This window comes from Stigmatopora nigra, chromosome 20 (assembly GCF_051989575.1).
Source record: "Stigmatopora nigra isolate UIUO_SnigA chromosome 20, RoL_Snig_1.1, whole genome shotgun sequence".
Classification (NCBI taxonomy): domain Eukaryota; kingdom Metazoa; phylum Chordata; class Actinopteri; order Syngnathiformes; family Syngnathidae; genus Stigmatopora; species Stigmatopora nigra.
In genome coordinates this window covers 7,803,734-7,827,910 of record NC_135527.1, presented here as the reverse complement: position 1 = coordinate 7,827,910, position 24,177 = coordinate 7,803,734, and the positions used below count along the sequence as shown (strand labels likewise).

The 24,177-nt window shown below is 50.5% G+C and overlaps 8 protein-coding genes across 13 annotated transcripts; 3 read left to right on the top strand and 5 right to left on the bottom strand.

Moving 5' to 3' along the window:
- The first annotated feature begins 80 nt into the window (after positions 1-80).
- Positions 81-6,443, top strand: camta2 (calmodulin binding transcription activator 2). 2 transcript variants are annotated; one of them, XM_077742201.1, is made up of 25 exons: positions 81-154; positions 627-720; positions 793-881; positions 960-1,027; positions 1,086-1,221; positions 1,324-1,395; positions 1,495-1,642; positions 1,729-1,857; positions 1,932-2,115; positions 2,179-2,848; positions 2,914-3,297; positions 3,361-3,487; positions 3,560-3,694; positions 3,763-3,938; positions 4,005-4,186; positions 4,244-4,322; positions 4,403-4,604; positions 4,668-4,921; positions 4,987-5,159; positions 5,218-5,422; positions 5,486-5,557; positions 5,683-5,703; positions 5,851-6,053; positions 6,112-6,186; positions 6,249-6,443. In XM_077742201.1, exons 2-25 carry the CDS (start codon positions 684-686, stop codon positions 6,301-6,303), a joined length of 3,876 nt encoding a protein of 1,291 aa, XP_077598327.1. In that variant the 5' UTR covers positions 81-154; positions 627-683; the 3' UTR covers positions 6,304-6,443. The 2 variants fall into 2 exon arrangements, with proteins under 2 accessions (XP_077598327.1, XP_077598328.1); XM_077742202.1 differs by lacking the exon at positions 5,683-5,703.
- Positions 6,444-6,540: 97 nt separating this feature from the next.
- Positions 6,541-7,281, bottom strand: LOC144213636 (stress-associated endoplasmic reticulum protein 1). Its single transcript, XM_077742204.1, has 3 exons — positions 7,068-7,281; positions 6,862-6,937; positions 6,541-6,796 (listed from the first exon to the last, which is right to left on the bottom strand). The coding sequence occupies exons 1-3, from the start codon at positions 7,149-7,151 to the stop codon at positions 6,756-6,758; spliced, it is 201 nt and encodes a 66-aa protein (XP_077598330.1). The 5' UTR covers positions 7,152-7,281; the 3' UTR covers positions 6,541-6,755.
- Positions 7,282-7,604: 323 nt separating this feature from the next.
- On the bottom strand, positions 7,605-8,145 carry LOC144213846 (C-type natriuretic peptide 2-like). The gene is made up of 2 exons (XM_077742532.1): positions 8,050-8,145; positions 7,605-7,932 (listed from the first exon to the last, which is right to left on the bottom strand). The coding sequence occupies exons 1-2, from the start codon at positions 8,143-8,145 to the stop codon at positions 7,663-7,665; spliced, it is 366 nt and encodes a 121-aa protein (XP_077598658.1). The 3' UTR covers positions 7,605-7,662.
- Positions 8,146-9,252: 1,107 nt separating this feature from the next.
- Positions 9,253-12,371, bottom strand: eno3 (enolase 3, (beta, muscle)). Its single transcript, XM_077741674.1, has 14 exons — positions 12,234-12,371; positions 11,380-11,469; positions 11,219-11,314; positions 11,095-11,153; positions 10,955-11,024; positions 10,760-10,893; positions 10,563-10,679; positions 10,395-10,500; positions 10,133-10,330; positions 9,995-10,071; positions 9,796-9,920; positions 9,608-9,716; positions 9,459-9,517; positions 9,253-9,381 (listed from the first exon to the last, which is right to left on the bottom strand). The coding sequence occupies exons 2-14, from the start codon at positions 11,462-11,464 to the stop codon at positions 9,312-9,314; spliced, it is 1,305 nt and encodes a 434-aa protein (XP_077597800.1). The 5' UTR covers positions 11,465-11,469; positions 12,234-12,371; the 3' UTR covers positions 9,253-9,311.
- Positions 12,372-13,352: 981 nt separating this feature from the next.
- Positions 13,353-15,315, bottom strand: slc25a11 (solute carrier family 25 member 11). The gene is made up of 9 exons (XM_077741675.1): positions 15,111-15,315; positions 14,637-14,789; positions 14,452-14,569; positions 14,304-14,392; positions 14,146-14,236; positions 13,979-14,069; positions 13,808-13,907; positions 13,698-13,749; positions 13,353-13,622 (listed from the first exon to the last, which is right to left on the bottom strand). Exons 1-9 carry the CDS (start codon positions 15,173-15,175, stop codon positions 13,467-13,469), a joined length of 915 nt encoding a protein of 304 aa, XP_077597801.1. The 5' UTR covers positions 15,176-15,315; the 3' UTR covers positions 13,353-13,466.
- A 535-nt stretch (positions 15,316-15,850) lies between these two features.
- Positions 15,851-18,474, bottom strand: LOC144213299 (voltage-gated potassium channel subunit beta-3-like). 2 transcript variants are annotated; one of them, XM_077741677.1, is made up of 13 exons: positions 17,996-18,474; positions 17,886-17,929; positions 17,772-17,809; positions 17,394-17,473; positions 17,284-17,328; positions 17,166-17,210; positions 16,911-17,107; positions 16,748-16,833; positions 16,560-16,680; positions 16,400-16,494; positions 16,207-16,327; positions 16,053-16,141; positions 15,851-15,973 (listed from the first exon to the last, which is right to left on the bottom strand). In XM_077741677.1, exons 1-13 carry the CDS (start codon positions 18,256-18,258, stop codon positions 15,884-15,886), a joined length of 1,314 nt encoding a protein of 437 aa, XP_077597803.1. In that variant the 5' UTR covers positions 18,259-18,474; the 3' UTR covers positions 15,851-15,883. The 2 variants fall into 2 exon arrangements, with proteins under 2 accessions (XP_077597803.1, XP_077597804.1); XM_077741678.1 differs by lacking the exons at positions 17,886-17,929; positions 17,996-18,474 and having other exon boundaries at positions 16,748-16,855; positions 16,906-16,997; positions 17,064-17,107; positions 17,772-17,834.
- Positions 18,069-20,125, top strand: trappc1 (trafficking protein particle complex subunit 1). The gene is made up of 6 exons (XM_077741676.1): positions 18,069-18,270; positions 19,016-19,107; positions 19,232-19,330; positions 19,415-19,485; positions 19,566-19,704; positions 19,774-20,125. Exons 2-6 carry the CDS (start codon positions 19,096-19,098, stop codon positions 19,900-19,902), a joined length of 450 nt encoding a protein of 149 aa, XP_077597802.1. The 5' UTR covers positions 18,069-18,270; positions 19,016-19,095; the 3' UTR covers positions 19,903-20,125.
- A 427-nt stretch (positions 20,126-20,552) lies between these two features.
- Positions 20,553-24,086, top strand: LOC144213882 (7SK snRNA methylphosphate capping enzyme-like). 4 transcript variants are annotated; one of them, XM_077742593.1, is made up of 9 exons: positions 20,600-20,700; positions 20,882-21,032; positions 21,298-21,567; positions 21,646-21,890; positions 22,099-22,402; positions 22,463-22,958; positions 23,013-23,225; positions 23,283-23,391; positions 23,460-24,086. In XM_077742593.1, exons 3-9 carry the CDS (start codon positions 21,308-21,310, stop codon positions 23,513-23,515), a joined length of 1,683 nt encoding a protein of 560 aa, XP_077598719.1. In that variant the 5' UTR covers positions 20,600-20,700; positions 20,882-21,032; positions 21,298-21,307; the 3' UTR covers positions 23,516-24,086. The 4 variants fall into 4 exon arrangements, with proteins under 4 accessions (XP_077598721.1, XP_077598719.1, XP_077598720.1 ...); XM_077742594.1 differs by having other exon boundaries at positions 20,618-20,700; positions 20,975-21,032; XM_077742595.1 differs by lacking the exon at positions 20,882-21,032 and having other exon boundaries at positions 20,553-20,700.
- Positions 24,087-24,177: the final 91 nt, after the last annotated feature.

Genomic DNA, 24,177 nt, shown 5'->3' with positions numbered 1-24,177 from the left:
CGACAGGTGATCACGACCAACCCGTTAGGTTTACGTCCCCGCACTTTGACGTAATATGTGAATGTGTATTGGTAATGCCATTTTATTGGGTGCTACAGTCTCAACCCGAGGACGTCAGAGGAAAGGAAGATGGCTGCCGGTCTAAAGGCGGAAGGTAAGTAGTTTGTTAAGGTTTATAATTCGATCCAATATAATTAACGTGTCACAAGTATTTAAGCGTTAGATCGGAACGCCATACTATGAAATAAAGGCCCTCCGAACTCTTGTGGGTCTCATTAACGCAGTGATTTAGCATGGCTAACGCAGGCTGGACTATCTGAGCGCTAGCCAAAGATAATAACCAAAAAAAAACATATGCCTGCTTTGTCACGGAGCGACCCCTGTTGGTTTGCTGTACTACGTACGTGATAACATTCATTAAAAGACAAATAAACATTAAAAAAAAGTTTGTCCTCGGGACTGAGTAGCGCTTGTAACCGGATCCAAGGCACCGCCAGCCGGATAATCCGCAAGGCAAATTCGCGGTCTTTATCCGGCCTTCTCGCTCGTTCATGACAGTTGCTAGGTAACAAGGAACGATGTGTTGCGCTTAGCCTGCGACTGTTCGTTGTTGTGTATCTATGTAGTGGGTCAGGACAGGTGGCCGTACATCGTGTGAGACCACCCCGCATGGATTCATCGCCATGAGCAACAAGGAGATGGTTTCCACAGGTCATACCGGTAAGTGGCAGCTCTGTTGCTATGGTAACCAGGGATGTGGGAGCATCAAGTTGTCGACTGTGTGCGTCTTAGAGAGTAAAGGACAGCGGAACAAGCTGCTGGACTGCCTCCCTCGCTCGTCCTGCTTGCCAAACGAGCGTCTGAGATGGAACACTAATGAGGTTAGCATGTGTGGCGTTCACCTCCAAAAATTCGGGCTCTGAATGTGAATATCCAAAACCTGTTGTGTGTACTTTCAGGAGATTGCCTCTTATCTTGTAAGCTTTGACAAGCATGAAGAGTGGTTGTCCTGCTCCCTGAAAACCAGGTACTAAACAAAAAAAATGTTTCCAAAAGTACACTGTGCTAACCTCATACTGTTTCAGGCCAAAGAATGGCAGCATCATCCTCTACAACCGCAAAAAGGTCAAGTACAGGAAAGATGGCTACTGTTGGAAAAAACGAAGGGACGGGAAGGACACCCGAGAGGACCACATGAAGTTGAAGGTGCACGGCACGGAGGTGAGCTTCGTCCAATCAGATTTGAATCCTCCAAAGTCCAACAAAATGGACGCCTGGGCCTATCAATGACAGCTAATTAACTGTAGTTAACTGTACTTGCAGTGTCTCTATGGTAACTACGTCCATTCCGCCATTGTGCCAACATTCCACCGGCGGTGTTACTGGCTCCTGCAGGTGAGACCAATCAATGTAACTTCCCTTTTAGGATAGGTCACAGTAGGCTGAAAATTCAAATTCCCAAATATGTTACCTGACCCACAAACCTTGTTGCAGAACCCAGACATCGTGCTGGTCCATTACCTGAACGTGCCCTCCCTGGAGGATTCTGGGAAATGTAGTCCCCTGCTGTGCGCCGTGACAGGTCGCCACGACAGCGTGAAATGGAACCGTGACGACTTGTTAGGTCAACTCAAGCCCATGTGTAAGTGTGGCTTCTTGCCGCTAGCTAGCGCGTCCCTCAACTGCTAGCTTGCGCATCCCTCAAACGTAGCGTTTTCTGTGTATCAGTCCACAGCATCAAGTGCTCCGGCGGTGGCGGCGATTTTAGCATCGAGGACCTGGTCCAGCTCATCCTGGAGCGCCAGAGAAGCAAACCGCAACCGCGTACCCACGCTTGCCTCTGCAATGGCAGCCAGGGTGTGTGTTTTTTTGGTCCTCTGGTTTTGGGATTCTCTGTACTAGCATTGACCAATGTGGCCTTTCCGTGGCAGGAGGGAATATTCCCCACAGCTGCAACAGCACCAAGCATCGGATCATCTCCCCCAAGCTCCCCCCTTCGGCGCCCTCGCCGCCATCCTCAGAGACGGGCGAGTTGGGGGGCGGTGGCGGCGACGCCAAGTTGCCCCAGCTCCAGGCTCGGGGTAGCCCGGCCTCTTCTCCCGGCCCCGCCTGCACGTAAGTGACGCCAAATCATGAAAATGAGAGTCATTTCCAATGAGACCCCCCCCCCCACTGCAGTTCTTCGACAACCCCACCGCTGACCACCGTCATCGTGGTGGCGACCACACCTGCCCTCTCTGCCGGAGGCGGCGACGAGCCCCCCAAAGAGGGCCTTTCGCAATTGTCCCGTACAGGGCAATTGCTCCTCTCCCCACCCCTCCCTCCTCACGGCAAGCCCCCCTCACCTTGCCCCCCGTCCCCCACGCCTCCTTCCCTCCCCACCCCTGTGCGCCACACCCTCTCCCTCACCCTCCTCCCCTCCCCCGTCATAGGGGGCCTGCTCCTCACCCCCTCTTCTTCCGCCTCCCCTCCCATGTCTTTTCCTTCTTCCTCTCTGCCCCCGCCTTCCCTGCCGCCCCCCTTCGACCCCGACTCCTTCTTGAACTCCCCCAAGCGGGGCCAGACGTACGGCGGACCCCTTCCTCCCATCGCCCACTCCTCCTCGCCGCTATCCGCCTCCTCACTGGCGCTATCTCCCACGTCCACACCACCCTCGTCCCTTTCGCCTCCCTCGTCGCTGTCTTCGTCCTCCTGCGAGGTGGACAGGAAAGATTCCGCCTCGGTCCCGCCCTCTTTCGTGCTTTCGCCCACTTCGTCGGTGGCCCCGCCCCTTCTGCCCCTCTGCCTTGAGCTGGGAGGTGTAGAGGGTCCGGCGGAGGCGCTGGGGGTGGACCGTGAGGAGGAACAGGTAGGTGACGTTGGCGGGTAGGTGACTTTTGCGCTTTGACCTAATCCCAATTCACCTGTGTGCAGTCTTCAACAGCCACATCGCACCTATCCGCCCCCTCCCACTCCGAAGACGTGAACATGGAAACCTATTTCCAAGCCCCGGCTGCTCCACTGGCAAAGGAACACAACGCCCCTCCCACAGACACCCGGCAAGAAGCAGAAGAGCTGGAAATCTCCTTTGACAGCCAGTTCCCGGACCTCATCTCTGACATCATCACGGGAGAGGCCAATCCCGCGCCCCCCGTCGCCGCAGTGACCGGCCCGCCTGTATTCTCAGCCGGCATCCGTTATGTGGTACCCCCACAGCCTACCCCATCCACCTCCTTCCTCCCCTTCCCTCACCCACTGCCGTCTTCGTCTCCACTGGCGTGTATCACCGACTTCTCTCCGGAGTGGTCATATCCCGAGGTAAGGCGCCTTACCTGGACCCCCTGGTCTCTGAGTTGGTCCGTATAACCCGTTCTCTTATAGGGTGGAGTGAAAGTATTGATTACGGGACCATGGAGCGAGCAGACAGGGCGCTACTCCTGTGTGTTTGATCACAGCGCCGTACCAGCTTCACTGATCCAGCCCGGGGTTCTGCGCTGTTACTGTCCCGGTATGATGAACCCAATACACCATTGATGAGACCCAGTGGGAATTCATTTTGCGGGGTCTTTTCTTCCGGCAGCCCACGAGGCCGGTCTGGTGTGTCTTCAGGTGGTGGAACCCGGGGGTTCCGTGTCCTCATCAGTCCTCTTCGAGTACCGTGCTAGGAACGCTAGCTCCCTGCCCAGTTCTCAGCTGGACTGGCTCTCATTGGACGGTGAGTGTTCCTAACTAGCAAATCTCACAATGACGTAAAAAGTAACCCCCTTACATTGGATTCCCCAGACAATCAATTCAGGGTGTCCATCCTGGAACGCTTGGAGCAAATGGAGCGTAGGATGGCGGCCATGGCGGCCCGAGACGTAGCGCAACAGCAACAGCAGCGGCGGCAGCAGCAACATGGGGGACACAGATCCTTGGCCCCACCCCCACCTCATCGCACACCTGAGGATCGTGACCAGGTGAGCCAGCCCAGCCGGGCTCCGACCCCATCGCCGCCTTCTGACCCCTTGCACCGGGGTCCTCAGTCGCCCCAGTGGTTTGAGAGGAGGATCGTACACGTATGCGAGAGGATGATGAAGGGTGTGCGATGGAGCGGTGGAGACGAAGAACGGCTTCAACATTCGACCCGTCACCGCGGGATGACACTGCTTCACCTGGCTGCCGCGCAGGGATACACGCAACTGATACACACGCTCATTACTTGGAGGTACGAATAATTTGCGGTTCAGGTCAGGAAGGCCGTCAAATCTATCCTGTTATACAGGCGCATACACGGGGACAGTCTAGACCTGGAGCAAGAGGTGGACCCTCTCAATGTAGACCACTTCTCCTGCACGCCACTGGTACGGCTCGTCCCGCCGCCCCACTACATCAGCCGGCTTGGGCTTCCGGTCAATCCGTCTTGCTGTTGTGGCTTTGGCAGATGTGGGCGTGCGCACTGGGACACCAGAGGGCCGCAGAGTTGCTGTACGGCTGGAACGGTGTAGCCCTCGGGATCCCAGACTCTCTGGGCCGCCTCCCATTGGCCGTGGCCCGCTCACGAGGACACACTTGTCTGGCCAATGCGCTGGAAGAGCTGTACGCACATGCCGCGGCTTCCCCAGTGTCCACCAGCCCAGATACAGGTAAGGCACCCAGTCCCCATTGTAGTCACGGTCAACTTCCGATGGTCTTTAATCTCGATTCAGGACTCAGCTCCTCCAGCAGTTTGTCCTCATCCCCTTGCCAAAGTTCCACTGCCCCCATGGACACCTCGCCCTCGTACCCATCGTCTCCCGCCTCGTCCTCGTCCTCTCTGCCCACAGAGGAGCCGGTGGTTTTGACCTTCTCGGAGTGTCCGAGCGAGGGCGCCCCGTCCCCCCGTTTGGACTCGGCATTGGCCGAGCAGCTTCTAAGCTACAATGACGATGTGGAGAATGAGGGAGAGGACGAAGAAGAAGAGGTAAAGGTAGCGGCCCCAATGTCTGCTAGCATTTTGACCGATGGGGACCTCCCTCTGCGATTCAGGTGGACATGACCACACTGGCGGAGCAAATCATCGAGGCCACGCCAGAGCGAATCAAACATGACGAATTTGCCAGGGTGGGCGAGTCGCTTCTCCGGGAGAGGCGAGACCTCCATGGGACCTGGCTGGCAACCTACCTGGACGCCGTAGACGCCGAGGCACACTCCCTGCCCAGGTATTCCCTCCAGCGCCTGCCTTCAAAACCATCCAATAACGCTTCTCTGTCCACCCAGACGTGTGCGCCCCCCATCGCCGCTCAGTGCCCTGGCCCTCCAGAGGCTGCGCCCACCCTCGTCCGCCGCCTGGGCCGAGTTCCTGAACGCCTCGGCCAACGGGAGGATGGAACGGGATTTTGCACTGCTGACCCTGACGGACGGTGAGCAGAGGGAGCTGTACGAGGCCGCCAGGATCATCCAGAACGCTTTCCGGAGATACAAAGTAAGGCTTACCACCCGTATGACTCCCATCGAGGTTTGCACCCAACGTCTTTGCGTCTGGCAGGGTCGCCGGTTGAAGGAGCAGCAGGATGTGGCTGCTGCTGTTATTCAGAGATGCTACCGCAAGTATAAACAGGTTTGTTCCTCTGCTTTGGCATAGAGTATAGATGGCAAAAATGGAACCGTTGCTATGTCCCTGCCCCTGTTGCGTACCTTTGGCCTTTGCTAACACTTTCCCGCTGTGTTTCTCTCTCTGGCTAGCTAACATGGATAGCTCTGAAGGTAATATGGTCACCCATAGATGTAGAATTGTGTGTGAGAGTGCTACATTTCCAGAAGCTTCTTGTACACTAGCCAACTCCACTGGATAATGTCTAGCAAACTAAAAAATGTCCCTTTGGGCTTATCGGAAATCCTTTTTTCGCCTAGTACGCTCTCTACAAGAAGATGACCCAGGCGGCCATCTTGATACAGTCCAAGTTTCGCTCCTACTACGAGCAGAAACGCTTCCAGCAGAGCCGGCGGGCGGCAGTGCTCATACAGCAGTACTACCGCAGTTACAAGGAGTACGAAAGGCTCAAACAGGGTCCGGGCGGCGGAGGAGGCGGAGCTTGCCACAACCCTAAAATCAAGTGAGTACCACTTAATTGAGCATCACAGCATTTATTCTGAGCCTGGTCTGTTCACTAGGGGGACCTTCTTGACCAAGAAGCAGGACCAGGCCGCACGCAAAATCATGAGGTTCCTGAGACGCTGTAGACACCGGTAAGCCCCGCCTCTAGTGAGGCACACCCTAGCTATTTTGACTCCCCGTGTACGAAACACAGAATCAAGGAACTGAAGCAGAACAGGGAGCTGGAGAGACGAGGCCTGACAACGTAAAAACCTGCTGTCCTGATCCTGGTTCGCCGTTTCTGAGATTGTACTTCCAGGCGGAGGCCAATGTCCTTCTCATTTCATATTGACATGTCGGTACGCATGCGTCCATCTGTACAATATACAGAACTTTTGAAACGCTGTTACTTATGACTAACAGCGAGTCTTAATGAACCCAGCCGTGATCCCAAGGCGGTGGTCCGGCTTGTTTTTTTGCATGAAGCCATTAGCCACGGAGACGTGTAGAGAAAAATATCTTGCCTTTATTTCACACGCTTTGAGCATCAACAAAGCAAAGCATCCTGGGATGTGTTGTCACATGCTTTGTGTATCCAAGAAAATGCAGCACCCACAACAAAAACTGAAACAATATCTGATAAACAATGAAAAAGAACTAAACAAAAACAGTGTGTCCAATATGTCAACAAGGTCCAGGGACCATCTCTGCTTTAGGGTCATCACATCCCCTGTCTGATGCTTTGGATGATCTGGAAGATGGCTGCAACACAAACACATGTTGAGAGTAGAGAACTTGATATGGATCCAGTCTTTAAAAAAACCCACCTGATCCACAGACAACGAAGACAAACAGAGCCAGTAACCAAGGACCCACCGGAGACTTGTCCTCGTTCACCGGCCGCTACAAGACAAAAAAGAATGGAACTCCAAATGGCATACACCAATCAATATATACATATATATAGATTACAAACAATAACAACAACAACAAGTCATTAGCCCAGTTAGCTTAACTGCCTGTAGCTACTTACAGAGGTTTTCTGGACGTGTCCCCGTTGCGTGATGGTTTTACTATGCCGCTCATTCGCTACTTTCATTCGCTGCACCGCCGACATGGTTATGGGTGGGACCGGACTGGACTGGAACCGAACCGGGGGCGGGGGGATACGACGCGGCGGGGTCAGTGCCGAAAAGAACCGAAGCTAACTGTTAGCACCCAATAGACAATGGGCAGGGTGTCACGTGACGCACAGTGCCTTGTTCTCTGGTGTATGTCGCCGCCTAGTGGATGGCGTTGCCACTACACCCAAAAATTTAAATCAGTTGAAAAGTTAGTACGTTGACACAACTTGTGAGCATTATCTTTAATTCAGGCTCATCATCACACAAACACTTGTATCCATTCATGGAATGTTGTCACATACTGGAATCTACTTTGCTCGCCATGGATGGCCTTGGGCGTCCAATCCATTTGAACTGGGAATGGACAAACGTTCATCCACATTTACTATTGAGAACTCCATTGAATGCACATGTTACGAACATGCTTGTCTTGTCACCAAAGCAGTCTTCTGGCAGCCTTTGCCAGGAGTCGGAGTTAGCCCACGGGGTGGAGGAGGAGGAGCCTCAGCATCCCAGTCGGCTGATGGTGCCGATGCGGTCCATCTTCAGTCCGAAACATCCGCGTCCGCCCAACGCCGTCAGCTTCCCGCCTCGCCTCCTCATCTTGCCGTGCCGCCGCAGGAGGTCGGCGAGTAAGCGCGCCCTTGCCGCAGATACCGGCTCCCCCCACCAATGGGCAGGGGGGTCAAACAGGTTTTCCGCCGAGCCCTCGGGAGGCGACGGAGGGTCTGCCAGGAGGGAGGAGAGTCGAGAACCGAACAGTGCGGTCATGGCCTGAAGATAGAAGTCAAAGATCTGGTGAGTTTGTTCCCAAATGTTTCTTTTATTCGGGTTTGCAAGTCTTATTTCAATTAAATTGCCCCCAAAAAGGACTATAAGTCCAGGACTCACCTTGACATCGTGGTTCTGAGGCTCCGGCCTGGACTCGGCGCTGAGGATGAAGATGAGGAACAGCAGGGAGAAGAAGGAAGCAGCAGAAGCATCCATGTTCAGGTCAGTAACACTGCACTGTGATTGGTTACTCGTATGAAGGGATGCGTCAAGCGGGACTCGTAACAGATCCCGACAAAAACTAGTGTCGGTCGTTTTTTAGCTAAATTGACGGAAAATCCTGTTCCTCCCGGCGGGGACGCATCTGAGGGCCCAGATCTTGGCCCACCTTTTATAGCCAATCGGTGGCGTGATGTCACACATGCTTGGAGCTGCCGTCGTCGTGGTGATTGCGCGCCTCTCTCACCCCTGCGCGCGCACACACACTAAAAAGTTTGGAGGACAAGTCACCTGGACATGATTCTATAGATCTTCTATGCATCCATCTTCTTCTGGACTGATCGCCAGCCAATTGCTAAGGGCTTTTACACTTATGACTAAACCACCATTAGCATACACAACCATTAGCAATTTTGCAAAATATCTCTCTGGCCGTTAGCTAACTTGGCTAACTTTGACAAACTCTCTGGACCAGTTGCCTCAAAAACCCATGAAATTCAAAAGTTCCATCGCCATCATCACTGTAACCCCCTATTTTCGCCGTGGTGACCCCTAGACTTAGCGTCCCGCCCCCTCGTAAAACGTCACCACGGAAACCGAGTCGTCCCGGTAAAATATTTCACGCAGTAGGGGGCGAGAGGGCGGACCCCCAGGCGTTCACATGGCGCCGACCCAAAGGTGCGTCTAATGATCGACCGACCCGCCCCCCTTTTGTGCCGGCCCCCTTTTCGACAGATTGACGTCACGGGTCTTTTTTGTAGTGTGATTGATGCGCTATTGTGAGTTAGAAGTAGTCGTAATATATATATAAGGCTAAATTACTGTGTAGTTGATGTAAAAACAATATTTATTTGAGGGTGACTGTTTTGTCCATTATCGTCAATGGCCGCTAATATTTTTAACATTACGTTAGCTAGCAAAAACTGTTTTTGGGCTTTGTAATGCAGACATCGGTGGTAATAGTTTAGTCATTGATGATGTCTTGTCACACGGTGGCCGCTCACCACCAGGCAACCGGCGGCCTTCGCCCAAACGTCCGCGTTGACGTCACGGAAGAGTGTGTGGGTGGGTGTGTGGGTATGTTATTGACTTTTTGCCATTCGATTGTTCTCTTTCACAGTTTTTATTGTCGTTTTGTCTTCTGTAGAAAACCGCTCCAGTCTTTAGTGGATCTTGGGGTGGCGGAAGTCCTTCCCGGCGAACTTGGCTTTGTCGCCCAGCTCCTCCTCGATCCTGTTCCGAGGGCAAAGGTCATGGGGAAGGTGAGTGGGATGGAGACGGGATAGAGAAGAAGTGGGAAGCGCTCTTACCTCATCAGCTGATTGTATTTGGCCAAACGCTCAGACCTGCAGGGGGCGCCAGTCTTGATCTGTCACACACACGTGCATAGTTGCGTGTTATTTTACAATGTGGACCTTTAATGAGCTAGAAAATGGTGCTTTTAGTTTGGGTGTGTCACCTGTCCGGTGCAGAGTCCAACCACCAAGTCAGAGATGAAGGTGTCCTCGGTCTCTCCCGAACGATGGCTGACCATCACTCCCCAGCCACTGCTCTGAGCTAGCTTGCACCTGCCGTACGCCATCAGAGAGTTAAGACTTGACGGGAAGAGCAATCAAGATCGCCCCCCCTGGTCGGTGAGCATCTTACGCTTTGATAGACTCGGTGACAGAGCCAATCTGGTTGACTTTGAGCAGAAGGCAGTTGCAGGCCTTCTTGTCCACCGCCTGTTGAATTCTCTTGGGATTGGTCACTGTCAGGTCGTCACCAACGATCTGATGGTAGGTTACTCCTTTAGCCAGGGCTAGCGCTCCCATGGGTGGGTCGCCAGAGGATGCGGAAAGCTTACCTGGATGTCTGTGGAGGCCGTGAACTTGGCCCATTGCTCCCAGTCGTCTTGGTCAAAGGGGTCCTCGATGGACATGACTGGATGGAGAAAGCCAGAAGTTAGAGAGCTAAACTTGTTTTGTTTTCCAGTTTAGCCTACCGGGGTAGCCCTTGATGAAGCTACGGTACAAGTCCCCGAGCTTCTCGCCGCTGATGTATCTGGATGGGTCGTCAGGCGACTTGAAGTCCAGGTCGTACTTGCCACCGCGGAAGAACTCGGACGCCGCCACGTCCATGCCGATGATGATCTTGTCAGGGTAGCCGGCCTTCTCGATGGCCGTCTTCAACAGCTCCAGAGCTGTAGGCACCAAGGTAATGTCTCCTCCGTGTTGCCTTACCACACTTCTGCCTGTTGCCCTTACCTTCGTTGTTCTCCAGAATGTTGGGGGCGAAGCCACCCTCGTCACCCACGTTGGTGGCGTCCTTGCCGTACTTGGCCTTGATGACGTTCTTCAGGTTGTGGTACACCTGTGGCGAGAAGTGGCCTTGGAACATGGCTCGGGGTGATAGCACCCCAGCTAGCTCCTTACCTCAGCACCAATCCTCATGGCCTCGTGGAAGTTAGCGGCACCCACGGGCAGGATCATGAACTCCTGCATGGCCAGCTTGTTCCCGGCGTGACTGCCCCCATTGATCACGTTGAAGGCCTGTGGGTAGGAGCCAGTGAGTAAGTCTTTCTGTGTAACCATTCATCTCATTGGCCCAGGCCACCATTCAAGGTGCTTACGGGAACCGGAAGAATGACATCCTTGTGTCCGGCCAGGTCGGCGATATGGCGGTACAGGGGGACTCCCTTCTCGGCTGCGCCAGCCTTGCAAACGGCCAGGGACACGCCCAGGATGGCGTTGGCGCCGAACTTGGCTGCATAAGAACACAGAAGGTAAAGCGAACTGGGACCGGACAGATGGATAGTGGTGCTTACATTTGTTTTCGGTGCCATCTTCTTCCAGCATGAAGTTGTCGATCTTCTCCTGCTCCACTACGCTGAAGTTCTGTAACCACAAGAAGGTACGGGTTGTTGTTTTTTTAGCCTAGCCAATGACATTGTGTGATCCTACTGACCTTGGCAATGAGCTTGGGGGCGATGTCCTTGTTGACATGGTCCACTGCCTTCAGGGTTCCTAAAATAGTGATTGGTGTCAGGGAGTCTTATCGGTAAAAGGGACACCATGGGGGTTTGGGTTACCTTTGCCCAGGTAGCGGGTCTTGTCACCGTCACGCAGCTCCAGTGCCTCGTGGACGCCAGTGGAGGCGCCGCTGGGGACTGCCGCTCTGAAGTGACCTGAGGAAAGACACCCCTGAGTATGAGGGGATGGCGAAGCTAAGCTAATGTTGCTAACCGCTCACCCTTGGCGGTCCAAAGGTCCACTTCCACGGTGGGGTTCCCCCTGGAGTCGAGAATCTCCCGAGCGTGGATCTTTGTGATGGACATTCTGTCTGTGGATAGGAAGTAGACTTAACAAGCTGCCCTTTTGCTCTCAGCCAATCGTAATCGAGGAGGGGGTCAGGGGGGGACTGTCCTCTTGAAATATTTGGGCTATTAATATCGTGACCTTCTCTAATCGGTTCAATGGACTTAAGCATCTGCTTGATAGCAATTGTAGTCTAAGGAAATTGAATAGAAAGCCCTTTTCTTTTTTATGTATTAATCTTATTAGCATTAGCATAGAGCTAATGATATAAAAAAAATGGGAGCGTATTAAACTAAATTGCGAAGTTTATGGTAATGATGTATGGTCATTTTCATCTTAATTTACTTTAAGGTATTTCAAATTAATTGGGTGCTTAATTATCATTACATTAATGGCAATAACAGTAAATACATGTAAATACATTTTATTTCAATTTTTTTCAATCATGTTCTTTACCAAATGCTTAATTCCTAAATTAGCTTAAAAGACGCCACTTTTGAGCATGATTTTGTTCGTTATATCATAAAAATCTATCTATCTATTTCCCTCCACTCAGCCCAGCTCCCCCTACCAAGGGATATGACGTCCGCTTGCCATAGACTTTTAATTGAACCTCAACCATTGTCAACTGCACTTGAAAGACTTCAAAGCCAAGTTTGTCCCACCCCCTGGACTTTGTCCTCACTTCCTGTTTGTCTCAACTTTGACCTTGATGTGAAAGTTGTCTCCAAAAACAAGAAAAGCACACAAATGATAGGGGGCGGTCGGGCGTGTGGGGGGGCGGCCTACCTCAGCTGTTTTCTGTAGGGAGGGGGCTGCTGGTGTCGGCGGTCTACCCGAGCAAGAGGAAGGTTCCCACGGCCGCGAGGAAGTGTCCTACGAGGGGGCCGCGCCCGCTTTTTATGGACTCCGACTGTCCGGGGGGCGGACCCGGCGGCAGGCCCAGGGAGTGGGTGGTAATGGCGACTTACGTGAGGGTCTGCCGTAATGGAATTGGAGACCACTAGCGACATCGGTGACTTGAGGCAATGTACTACTTCTAAATGGTTCTTTAATTTTAAAACTTTTGTGTATATTTCAGGTTCTGAAAGGTCTAAAACCAAAGTCTAACAGTCACCTGACTCCCGCCTGTGTAAGAGTCAGACGGTCCCTGGCAAGGAGCAAGTAAGAGAAGGTCAGAGTTCACCCAGAGGAGAAATGCGATATGCTCAGCCTTCAAGCAAAGGTCAGTCGCACCCCCACACACACACTTTAACCTTTACGTTCACCTTTAACGATAGCGATGGCGAATAGGAAGGAAATGTTAAGGATCGCTCGCTACTTTTAAGTGTAGACTCCGCTGTTCGGAAAGCACACCTGTCAAGATGCAACCGCGACTACAAATAGTCCACGGTTGTGTCTGGACGCGAGGTACGATTGGCTAGAGACCTGTCCATTATTGTGGATAAATGCTATAGAATCTGGATGCCTGTATCAGGTGTCACATGACAACTTTGTGCCTGTTGCATGGTGTAGTTACCATATTTACTCCCATATAAGCCGCCCCATTAAAATAGTTGAATCTTACAATTTCTTACGTACAAGCCACCCTTTATTATTGGCTTAGAATTGTTGAATTTTGTAATTTCTCATGTATAAGCCGCCTCTAGGTTTTTATGGGTATACTGTATCAATTGTCTAGTAATGGTAGTTTTCCTACTGCAAAACTGCAAATAACCAAATGTTAATTTGCCAACATATAAGCCATACCCTTGATCATTCTTTTGAGTTGCAAATACAGTCAATATGCGAGAGAACATAGTAGTTAATATAGCTTCACAAATGTCAAATAAATGTATCTTTTATTCTGAAAAGATGTGTTTGCATTGCATGTTTGCCCAGTTCCATTTAAAACAGAACAACATGGAGTTCAAGTTTTTGTTTTTCTTTAATGGACCCTAAATGTTAATGATCCACAGCTCACAACAGTTCTCTAAATAGCTTCTGTCCTTTTTACAAAAAGAATTCTTGAACTGGCTAGCGTTAGCCGTCTAGCACGTGGGTCTTGTACAGGCGGTTCATCTGCTCCAAGAAGATGAAGGTGAGGACAGTATGCGGTCCCAGGCGAGCGTAGTATGGCGTGAAGCCTTTCCACAGCGAGAAGAAGCCCTCCTTGCCCACCACGCGTGCTAGCACCTCCTGTGGATCAGAACGTACATCACGCCATTGGCTAGTTTTGCCGCAGAAAATTGCATTCGTGCGGCGACTGCTTACCAGTCCGTTTTTGTACTCGGGTTTGCCGTCTATCATCCTCATATTTTGGATCCTGAAAAAGACAGAAAGTGAGTGGCCAGCAAGAAGCAGGTCGTCAATTTGGGTCTCGCCTTGTCTTGACGATGTCTACAGGCATGGACGCCGCCGTGGTGACCAGTCCGCTAATCATGCTAGCGCAGAAATGACACAGAATGCCGTCGCCAAAGTATCCTGTGGAAGCAAGTTAGTTAATGCGCCCTGGAATGGCGCCATTGCTTTTGTCCACTGGCATGGGTGCTTACCAGAGTCTAGCAGAGCTTGCTTGGACTGGGAGTACGACGCCAGCTGGGCGGCGTTGACCACCACGGCCCTCGCCATGGTGGGGATGCAGCCCTTTTGGTTGAAAAAATAGGAATCAGCATTGAACCCAGTTGGTTGCGCTTGCAGTCAGACTGTCCAGCTTGCTCACCCTCCACAGAGTAGTCACGCCCTCTTCACGCATGATCCGAGCCAGGGCGTTAAAGACATTGGAGTAGCCTCGTCGCTGGTCCGCGGGAAGCCTGTGGACGTCCCGATTTTACGGATGAAGCTAGATGGGGAAGGACGGGTGACCCGAGTGGCGCTCACCGGCCGTCCGCCGTCATCCTGATGAGGGCCACTTCGGCCGGAGTGCCCACAAACGCTCCTGTGGCGCCAGCCGTCATCCCGATCAGGGCCTGTGAGACACGACAGGTCAGGGATCGGTAGGCGGTTGCCATGTTTACGCTTGGGGTACCTTGAGGAAGAAGTTGGGAGGACGTCCATCTGCTGATGTCATCTTCTCGAACAAGATGGTGTAGATACCCAGGCGGGTGGTGGTGTAGGTTGCCTGGCGTAGCAGACCCGCAGACAGTCTTGTGGTGGATGTTAGCTGGATGTTAGCAAGGTGGATGGTCTCAGGGCAAGGTGGGATGGGCTTACCCGGTGTAGATGCCGCCGACGCCCTCGTTCTTCAAGATGGAGGCCAATGCATGAAAGCTGGTCTTGTACTCACGGGCCGTGGTGCCCTGACCGCTCAGTTGCATGCGGTTTTTGACCAGGTCCAGGGGCTGCACGAACACTGTGGCACCCATCCTGTGAGGCAGTTAATCTGATTTGTGGCATTCATAAGGAGGGTTGGAGGACTTGTTTTGAGCACTCTTATAGTCTTAGTCTGGTTGGATCATGAATAGGTTGCACTAAAGACTCTTAAATGGCAAGGATGAGGGGAAAATGCTGACATTTAATGGTGATAAATGTGAGAAGAGTTGCTATGTAATAACCATGCATATGAGAGAAACGGCGATTAGATAGGAGGTGACAAAAACGATCAAGAAACTCAGGGCTGGGAGCAGCTAGTTGGCTAACGAGACGTTAGCATGCTAGTGCTTTTAGCTCGCGGACACCACTGCTTACCCAGCCAATCCTCCGAAGAGGAATTTCACGGCCTTCGGGGACGTCTTGGCTTTAGGAGACGTCATGGTTGGGCCGCTCCGATTGTGATGGCCGGCTCCCTTCCTGCGTCAACGCCTGCTTGTGGGCCGGACAGTGTACCTGCACGAACCGGGTCCAAGGTGACACTGAAGAGGCACGCTCGGGTCGCTTAAAGCGAAGGGCCAATCAGCGGCTGAGGGCGAAGGGCTGCGAACCAATAAGAAGCTGAAGGAGCAGGGCTCCGAACACCGAGTTGCCTTTAATGTACCTCGTTAATCTGAGTTGCAGAAGATGGAAAATAGCGGAGCTCCAAAACGAATCGTCTTTCTGCACAGATCGTAGTCATTTTATTTTATTTTTTAAAACACAACTACTTTGTCATTCAGATGCTCCGTTTCTAAAGCAGTTTGGGACATTTCGCAGTTTTATCTTTAGGCGTTTACGTCGTAAGTAGTTGACGCTCATTGATTATATGCCGAAAAGGGGCGTGACCACTTGTTGTTTACAAAGTGTCAACAGCTCACTCGTTGAGCTGTCAAAAATGGACAAGCCCAATAAAATGAAAAATGCACGTAAAATGATGTTATTGCTGATCCATAAACTGCATATAGCCACCTTGTGGTCAGTTGGAGTACTCCAAGTAGGACATAGTAGTATTTGCAAACGACTTTTTTTATGTCTGTGTGCTGTGTTTGCATATCAAAGCTCATTCAACAAACCAAAACTGTTTTATTATTTATTTCCCAAATTCTCAGCTACTTTCCTCCCTTCTTATGCTTCTCAGGTTTGTTGCCTAGCAACATATCCATCTCCTCCACAATACCCGGAGTCAGCTGCGACAGAACCTAGAAGCAAACAAGAAGCGCTCTCTTACCAGTACACAGTAAGCCCTTTTCATTTGTCACTCATTCTAGCCCCGCCCACCTGGATGGAGCCCAGGTTCTCCGTCAGTTGCTCAGTACGGGAAACTCCCAGGAGAACCGAACTTACTCCTTGGCTCCGCAGACACCAGGCTGTCCTCCAAAAGTGGACAAACGTTACTACATCACACTCACCCGCGGGCACGTAGCGTACTTGCCGATAGCCAGCTGGGCGGGCGTACAGCCCAGCCTTTGGGATAGCAGGTGTAGCTCTTTGACTTTGCCCAGCTGTTGCTTGCCCTCGTCGCTAAACAGCCGCTCTTTTAGCCACGAGTGTCCCTATGTACGCAAACCATGTCAACATGGCCACGGTTTTGTGACCAGAAAATGGCGCTCTAGTTTTCCGCCCACCTCAATTGCAGCTCTGGAATTCGCCGGAACGCCACCCTCGTATTTTCCCGTTAGCAAGCCGCAGGCTAACGGCGACCACGTCACAGCCCCGATACCTAGCATAGCATCGATTCGTTAAATTCGATTTCCGTAGGTTGTGGCGGTCTATCCCCCGTCTTACCGATCTTGTGGTAGAGTTCAGGAATGTGGAGTTCTACTTGATCCCGTTGGAAGTAGTGATACTCGGCCTGCTCACATACGGGGGGGACCAGATTGAACTGGCGAGCGATGGCGTAAGCTTCCTGTGGTCGTATACGCAAAATTTAAGTGATGCTAATAGATAGACATTCCCAGCTGGATGGAATTCACCATGATCTCCATGGCGTTCCAGCGCGAGGTGCCCCAGTACATAGCCATGCCCCGATCGATCACAAAGGTCATTGCTCGAACCACCTCTGCGCGCACAGGTAGCCGCGGGTTAGCGTGTGGACGTTAGCATTGCCCATTTAGTACGTGAAGGGCGCAATCGAACCCTCCATGGGCGAGTGGACGTCACTCCTATGGGCGAAGACGATGTCCACATAGTCCAGCTTCAGCCTGGCTAAAGAACCGCGAAGCCCTGAAACACATATTTCCATCTTAGCTTTGCTATATATTTGATTTTTAAAAATAAACATTTGTTTACCTTCGATGATATGTTTCCGTGACAACCCTCGCTCCGTCTCCGCCCTGCAACAAGTCCACTTTTTATCTCGTCCTGAGACCACCAGTTCGTAAACATACTCACGGTCCACCCCAGTATATTTTTGTCGTCACCACGTAGCTGGACCTCCTGGTCAAGAACAAACATTAGCCATTAGCTGTTAACGATGACAACAATTCCAAAGTGTGGGTGACTTACTGACCTCCAACCTTTCTTCTCCAGAATGTTCCCCAAAGTGGTCTCGGCCCTGGAATACATACACATGGCCTAATAACATGATATAGCATTATATAGGCCAATAAAGTAGCTTACCTGCCAGATGCGTAGACTTCAGCCGTGTCAAACAAGTTGATGCCATTGTCGTACGCCACGGTCAACACATTCTCCGCCATCTACACACAGCCCCTCTATTTTTTTTAAATGGCATTTTAATATTTCTTAATACATTCCTTTTTACTTGACTTTGTACTTTATACTTTTGACTTTAATGATGAGTGATGAGTATGTTAATACTTTAGTCCCTTTATTCTGTTCATGTTTCATATGTACTGTTAACGGATGCACTTTTTTATATGTATCATATCTTGTGCTGACCCCGCCCATCTGTCACATTTTTAAAGTCAATGTGGCCCACCCCGGGGCCCAAAAGTTTGCCCACCCCTGGACTAGGAGGCCCCGGATAGCACATACCTCATCTGAAATCTGAGAGCCAAACGTCACCCATGTTCCTGTTAAAAACAAAAGTTTAGTGTAGCTTGTTTATGTGTTTTTCACATCCTTATGTGTATGTTTTTGTGTGTTCACCCAGTCCCAGGCAGGAGACTCGCAGTCCAGATTTACCAAGAGTCCTGAAAAGGAAGCAAACAACGTTTAAGACGCAGGTACTTCTTTTGTAATCGTCCCGTTCACTCTACCTGTAAATCATGCCACTGTCCTCCATGGTAACGTCGCATTCCCTCATGTAGATTTCCAAGCGCCGCCTCTCCATCACCCCCTTTGCCGCCTCCAAGATGTGAGACGCCAACATGGATTGGTCTTTCTCCCTAATATCCTTCCGTCCATCCGTTTTCCCGTTATTCCCTCTGGTTACTTTGTTCTTTTTAGTGAAACCGTACAACTCCTCCACGGAAAACTTGGCGCCCTTTCCCGCCGTGGCCGGCACCCGGCCCGCAAACATGGCCCAACTGAGGTGAGCTAAAACGCAGCACCTGGTCGTCCATCCGTCGTTCTCCCGATCTTTTAAAGCCGACTCTAGCTAATCCGACCAATAGCATTTCACTATTCTGATTAAAAGTCCAAAAACGCCAAAACACCAGTGCCCGCGTACAGATGTCTGGCATGGACGCTTGCCCAACTCGTTGATTTGATCGCACCATAATCCTAACCCCGCGTACCCGGTGGGATGGACTTGCAGCTGTGATGTGACCCTGTGAGGTCAAACTTTAGCTCACAATCCGTCATGACCTTGAGTGTAGGACAGGGGATTTTTTTGCCCCTGTTTTTCCAGAGATTTGGCTGAATGGCTTTAATGACTGCAATAACAACAAGGGATAATTGAAGTTTAGTGCGTTTGTTTACAAGGGGACGCTGCATTCTGGAGTTTTAGCGCCGTGCTGTGGACATTTGTAGAAGCGCAACTCCACTCGGCTCTTCCAACTCGATTGTTTATTGAGTTAAGTATTATAACGAAGTGGAAAATACTTCCATGTCAATGCAAATCAAAATACAAATATTTTGGGATACAATTTTAATTTTATTAGCTTTTAGACCCATTGTTTTAACATGTAATATACATTTGAATGCCAACAGGACCCCAAGAAACACCCATTTAAAGCACATTTAATAACTGCACTAAAATACGATTACCGTGGGAGCTTTTAACAAGTCGTACCTTTCTTTTTAGGTGACATCTCCTTTTTCTCCCCCCTAAACAGGCATGATTTGACGGCTCGCAAATTACATTCAGGCACGTGAGCCGACTCCTCCACATTGTGGGTCCTTCAGGCTATGGTCAATGGTAAACAAGGTAAATAATCGTAGCGCTTACTAATACTCTACCTTTTCACTTTTAAAAGTTTAACGCTCCTTTTTTCGTCAAACGTTGAATAATTCTGTCAAAATTATTCTATTGTATTTTGTGTCTATTCCAGATGACGGTTTATAACGTGTATATATTTGACCGAAATGGAAAGTGTCTTTATTATACTGAGTGGAACCGTAAGAAGCAAGCTGGCATCTCTAAGGATGAGGTAAAGTAGAACTTGAAGCCATGTATTATTATTATTATTGTTAACAACTGAACCAATTCATATTTGTCACTGTTTCTATTGCAGGAGTATAAGCTGATGTACGGAATGTTATTCTCCATCCGCTCATTTGTCAGCAAGATGTCTCCTTTGGACTTGTATCCTACATAGTACTTTCCACAATACATTTAACTCCTGAAATGATTGGCATATTATGCTCCTTAGTTTCCACTTCCAGGAAGGAAGGCTTCCAGTCCTTCCAGACCAGCCGCTACCGTCTTCACTACTTAGAAACCGCCAGTGGACTCAAGTTTGTCATCAACACTGACCTGTCCGTCAACAACGCCCGAGAGGCCCTGCAGCACATCTACAGCAACGTCAGTGACTTGCCATGATCACCCCATCACGTCTTTGTAGCCAATGACCTTTGCCCTTTTGTCTTTTAGCTGTACGTGGAGAACATTGTGAAGAACCCAACGTGCGTCTCAGGTAACACTTTGGACAGCGAGCTCTTCAGCACACGCTTGGACGCTTATGTTAGAGGTTTACCGTATTACGGTCCACGCACGTCTTGAACGGTATTATTTGTATCAACTGTGAAGGTAAAATGAGGCTTGTTGTTGTTTTTTTTTTTTATATCTATATGAAACTTTATTTGGGAGGCCAAAATGTACCCTCCCACTCACACTTTTGTTAGTATCAATGTTGTTAATGGTATTATGGTATGTAATTAAAAGTGGCTAATTTTGGAGTGTACTTGCTTACTCTATGATTAAAATGGAGGAAAATTGCTTTGAACTTCAGTTCTTTCATTCAAAAATGTGTTTTGTGTTTAATGGAGTTTTTATTCTTCTCTTAATTGTGTTCCCCTTAATTACCAATGGTGGACATTTTGCATTTGTCCAATACAATGAAAATGCATTGTTAATATTTTTTGACAGGATGGATCTGAAACAATTCAGAATAAGGTTTGTTCTAAAATTCTTGTTAATAAATAAAACACACACTTTGCCTATTCCATTTGTATTTAAACAATAACAAACACACAGCCAACACTGCATTACAGTCCAAAAATATACAGAAGAATATTGCATATTTATTTACAAACAAACACCCAGAACAACGCATTACAGTCAAAATAATATACACAAAAATTATGTTTTTGAATGTAAACAAAACATTTAGTCCATCCTGTTATTGCGCTGGCTCTTTTTTTCTTTCAGGCACCACTCGGGTCAGCCTCTGTATCTGATTGCTTGTTTTTGAGGTGGGCGGAACACACCTGCCTAATCATTGGTCCTTTTCGTCTTCAATCAAGCTGTATCTTTCTGCTCCGACTGATGCCAAATGTAAATACGCCGTTTCTCCACAAAGTAAGAAAAATCCACGCAATTCACCGCAGATAACAATAGCTATGGCGTCTACCCGAGACAATTTTGACTCGAAAATTGAACGTAGGCCAACGATGTGTTATGTTTCTTGTTGGGGGACCCGAGTTAGCACTGTGCTAACCGCTTCCTATAAGCAGCTAATGACAAGCTAACCGTCCGCCAGAGTCGCTCCACTATTGGTGTATTTGCTTCCGGTGGGCGGGACCACAAAATCGCCACTTCAACTTTTCTATTTCTGCTTGTCACTCGATTGGAGTGGACGCAGGGGTCGTTTGGCAGTAAAGCGCCGGTTATAACGCAAGTTCTTCAGCCAAGTAAGTTATCCTCTTCCCCAAAATAGAGGGGCTCGGGTGGGGTTGCAGCAGAAGACTTTGTTCCTGCATACAGAAGGCAGATGTGTAAACATAGGCTGTTGTGACATGCACAGAATATCAAAATGCTTCACCTGTGTTTACAATAGTTGTTGTGACCCTCTGAACTATAATATAAAGTTTAATATCTGTTTAAAATTTTAGCCTCAAATAGCATTTTCAAAGAAACTTGAATATTCCTATGAAGCATCTGTTTACATTCCTGCAGGAGCTGGAGGATGATGTCACTGGACAAGTCAGAAAAGGTCTCCCTTGGCCGACCCCCAAGTAATGGCCAAAGCGCCCTGGCGGCGCCCCCTCAGCGCCTCCCCAGGAAGCGATACTCGGTGGGCGTCGCCTTCAAACGCCCGGCCAAGCGGCGGCGGCGTGCCCAGAGGGACTCTCAAATGGAGCACTTGCTCCCAAGCCACTTCCTATTAGGTGGGAACATCTTTGACCCACTTAACTTAAACTCCTTGTTGGAAGAAGACGTCAACAGGTAAGAAAGAAAGGTCACGCCCCCTGAATTGTTGACGCTAGACGCAAATGACCATTTTCTTCTCTGGTCCGTTGTCAGGGTGACCAATCAGACGACTCCAAAGTGTTCGCCCCTGCCGTCCCGGAGCAGGGACCCCGTGGACATCTTGGTTCCAAGAGATATGACGGACCCTTTGAACCTGAAAGGGGAGGGAAAACGAGGCGAGGAGGTCGATGGCGTCCTGTTGTCCCCGCTCAAGTCCAGGAGGAGACACAGGAACCACCATGGGGGCGACAAGGATGCGGTTACCCGTCCCATATTTCCCTCCAGTGATGGACTGACTGGTAAGAAACAACATATATTTGGAATTGCAATTATAATAGCAAATATGGGATTTATTACATCCTGTATTACAGCCAATGGAAAAAAATGCTCTCTAATTAGCACACTTGACTTTAAATGTAATGTCACCAATATGGATCTTATTGATATTTAACTCATTGAATCAGAATGATGCTAAAACAATAATGAACCCTTGTTGGTTTGTGTCAGTCCCAGCGTCGTCCAGAGAGGGCGCTGTTTCTCCTCTACCCTGTGAACTCAACACGGCCATCACCTGCCGAGAGGACGTCGCCCTCCCCCCGATTCTTCCCAGGAGACACTCGCACCCTCCCCTCAGCTCCACGCGCAAATCCGGCGAGCGACGGCGAAGGGGTCGAAGGCGGACGACCTCGCTGCGGTTGGAGGCGGCCCAGGGGTCCGAGGCAGCCCAGAGATTGGAGGCGGATCAGGGGGCGGAGGCGGTCCAGGGGGCGGAGGCGGCCCACTTCCGAACGCCGCGACCGGGACCAGAAAGGTCAGTTTTCCGTCGGGGAACCCGTCCGTAAACCCGGTTTTTAAAATTGTTTCTCCTCAGGTGTCCGCCCAAGCCTCCCCGAGAGAAGGACAAACGCCGCTATCGCTTCGGCAACTGTTGCCGCTACTATGGCTACCACGGTCTGTACGGGAACGGCTGGGAAGGACGCATCGGACCCGCCGAGGACCCGCGCTTCCGTCTCCTTCGAGGCGATTGGTTCCGGGAGAAGAAGGTCCTGGATGTGGGTTGTGGTGCCGGTCACCTGGCTCTCGCCGTGGCCCGCACCTTCCACCCCACGCACGTCCTGGGGGTGGAGCTGGACGGGCGACTGGTACGCGCCGCCAGGCAGAACATCAGACACTTCCTATCGCACGATCTGGCGGAGCAAGAGCGCAGGCGCCGGTCCTCGCCGACTTCCCAGGGAGAGCCAAAAAAGGATGACGAGGCCGTTCGCCTCCTGGCTTTCCCGCTATCGCTGCGGGTGTGTCGGGGTCCGCTAGCCGCTCCCCCTCTGGTCCCGGCCCGCGGATTTCCCAACAACATCACCTTCATCCAGGTGAGTGTCTGGCGCCTATTTGACGTCACGCCCGTTTGACCACTCCTCCCACAGGGGGACTACGTGTCAGAGCAGGAGGCGTGGCCAGGGCGAGGTCGCTATGATGTCATCCTATGCCTGGGCGTGACCAAGTGGGTGCACTTGCACACCGGAGACCAGGGTGTGTCCAGACTCTTCCGGCGAGCCTATCAGAGCCTGTCGCCCGGAGGCTTGTTCATCCTGGAGCCACAGCCGTGGCCGCGCTATGCTCGCGGCGCCAAGACTTCGGTAAGGCTCGCTCGGGTTTTCAGTGACGCCCACTTGACATGGCTTCCCCACCTCTAGCCGACCGCGTACCGTCACTACAAGAGTCTACAAGTGAGACCAGAGCACTTCACGTCCTACTTGACGGAAAATGTGGGCTTTAGTTCTTACAGACTTCTCACACGGGCCGGTATGTTCACACAATGCTAGACACCGACTACGGGTGGATGAGAATATTTTTGTTTTTTTCTCCTCCAGGTGAGAAGAGGCCTATCTACCTGTTCCGTAAGAAGCCGGCCCCTACGGCCACCTGAAGATCAGAAAAGTCAAGTGATGCTCCCTTTGCACTAAGATGAAGTGTTTCCTCCTTAAGACATTTGGACATTTGCCCATGTTAGATGGCAGGGCATGTTTTTTGGAGTGGCGCTTCCTTCTGTCCGTCCGTCCCTTTCCTAAGGGCGTGTCCACGTGATGGAGCCCAGATGCTCTCCAGGTTGCTCCTTTCCGGACATCCAAAGCCAAGGTGACAGGACAGTTTTCAAATATTCAGCTCCAGGCTAGCTGTCTTTTCTACTTTTTGTGGCTAAGTTCAACACTCTGATATCCATCTCCATATATCGCTTTGACTGAGAAAGTGATCTAAGCAACATGGCTGCCAAGTAAGCGCAAGCTAGCGTGGCGTTTTTGCTATTTTGCTACACTTTGCTTTTTTATTTCATGCACAATTCTTCGGGTGTTTATATTTTGGTTGAGGTCCGAGATGTCAGTATACATGCCTGTTACACCCTTGGATAAGAAATAATATTTTGTTTTAAAAATTCTGCCTAACTTTTTTAAAAAAGTGGTAAAATCTGTGACAAAATAAATAAATAAATGGATACCTAGTTCACGTTTCATCAATGGTATCAATCAATGGGCGGGTTTAATCCCTGGACTCGCCTACCCGGCGTGCGGCGCGGCCGCACGCCAAATCCCC

Coding starts and splice junctions, on each gene's coding strand:
- camta2 (XM_077742201.1), top strand. CDS start 684: ATGAGCAACAAGGAGATGGTTTCCACAGGTCATACCG. Junction 2,849..2,913: donor TGGACCGTGAGGAGGAACAG/GTAGGTGACGTT, acceptor ACCTGTGTGCAG/TCTTCAACAGCCACATCGCA. Junction 4,605..4,667: donor GTCCACCAGCCCAGATACAG/GTAAGGCACCCA, acceptor ATCTCGATTCAG/GACTCAGCTCCTCCAGCAGT.
- LOC144213636 (XM_077742204.1), bottom strand. CDS start 7,151: ATGTCGGCGGTGCAGCGAATGAAAGTAGCGAATGAGCGGCATAGTAAA. Junction 6,938..7,067: donor GACACGTCCAGAAAACCTCT/GTAAGTAGCTAC, acceptor TTTGTCTTGTAG/CGGCCGGTGAACGAGGACAA. Junction 6,797..6,861: donor CTTCGTTGTCTGTGGATCAG/GTGGGTTTTTTT, acceptor TTTGTGTTGCAG/CCATCTTCCAGATCATCCAA.
- LOC144213846 (XM_077742532.1), bottom strand. CDS start 8,145: ATGGATGCTTCTGCTGCTTCCTTCTTCTCCCTGCTGTTCCTCATCTTC. Junction 7,933..8,049: donor CTCAGAACCACGATGTCAAG/GTGAGTCCTGGA, acceptor TTCTATCTTCAG/GCCATGACCGCACTGTTCGG.
- eno3 (XM_077741674.1), bottom strand. CDS start 11,464: ATGTCCATCACAAAGATCCACGCTCGGGAGATTCTCGACTCCAGGGGG. Junction 11,154..11,218: donor GACCCGCTACCTGGGCAAAG/GTAACCCAAACC, acceptor TCACTATTTTAG/GAACCCTGAAGGCAGTGGAC. Junction 11,025..11,094: donor CCCCCAAGCTCATTGCCAAG/GTCAGTAGGATC, acceptor TTGTGGTTACAG/AACTTCAGCGTAGTGGAGCA.
- slc25a11 (XM_077741675.1), bottom strand. CDS start 15,175: ATGACGTCTCCTAAAGCCAAGACGTCCCCGAAGGCCGTGAAATTCCTC. Junction 14,393..14,451: donor CTCCCAACTTCTTCCTCAAG/GTACCCCAAGCG, acceptor CGTGTCTCACAG/GCCCTGATCGGGATGACGGC. Junction 13,623..13,697: donor CCGAGTACAAAAACGGACTG/GTAAGCAGTCGC, acceptor TCTGATCCACAG/GAGGTGCTAGCACGCGTGGT.
- LOC144213299 (XM_077741677.1), bottom strand. CDS start 18,258: ATGTTTGCGGGCCGGGTGCCGGCCACGGCGGGAAAGGGCGCCAAGTTT. Junction 17,930..17,995: donor GACAGTGGCATGATTTACAG/GTAGAGTGAACG, acceptor CTTCCTTTTCAG/GACTCTTGGTAAATCTGGAC. Junction 16,681..16,747: donor GGAACGCCATGGAGATCATG/GTGAATTCCATC, acceptor ATACGACCACAG/GAAGCTTACGCCATCGCTCG.
- trappc1 (XM_077741676.1), top strand. Junction 19,486..19,565: donor AAGATGTCTCCTTTGGACTT/GTATCCTACATA, acceptor TTCCACTTCCAG/GAAGGAAGGCTTCCAGTCCT. Junction 19,705..19,773: donor TGCAGCACATCTACAGCAAC/GTCAGTGACTTG, acceptor TTTGTCTTTTAG/CTGTACGTGGAGAACATTGT.
- LOC144213882 (XM_077742595.1), top strand. CDS start 21,308: ATGATGTCACTGGACAAGTCAGAAAAGGTCTCCCTTGGCCGACCCCCA. Junction 21,891..22,098: donor CTCCAGTGATGGACTGACTG/GTAAGAAACAAC, acceptor GGTTTGTGTCAG/TCCCAGCGTCGTCCAGAGAG. Junction 23,392..23,459: donor CAGACTTCTCACACGGGCCG/GTATGTTCACAC, acceptor TTTCTCCTCCAG/GTGAGAAGAGGCCTATCTAC.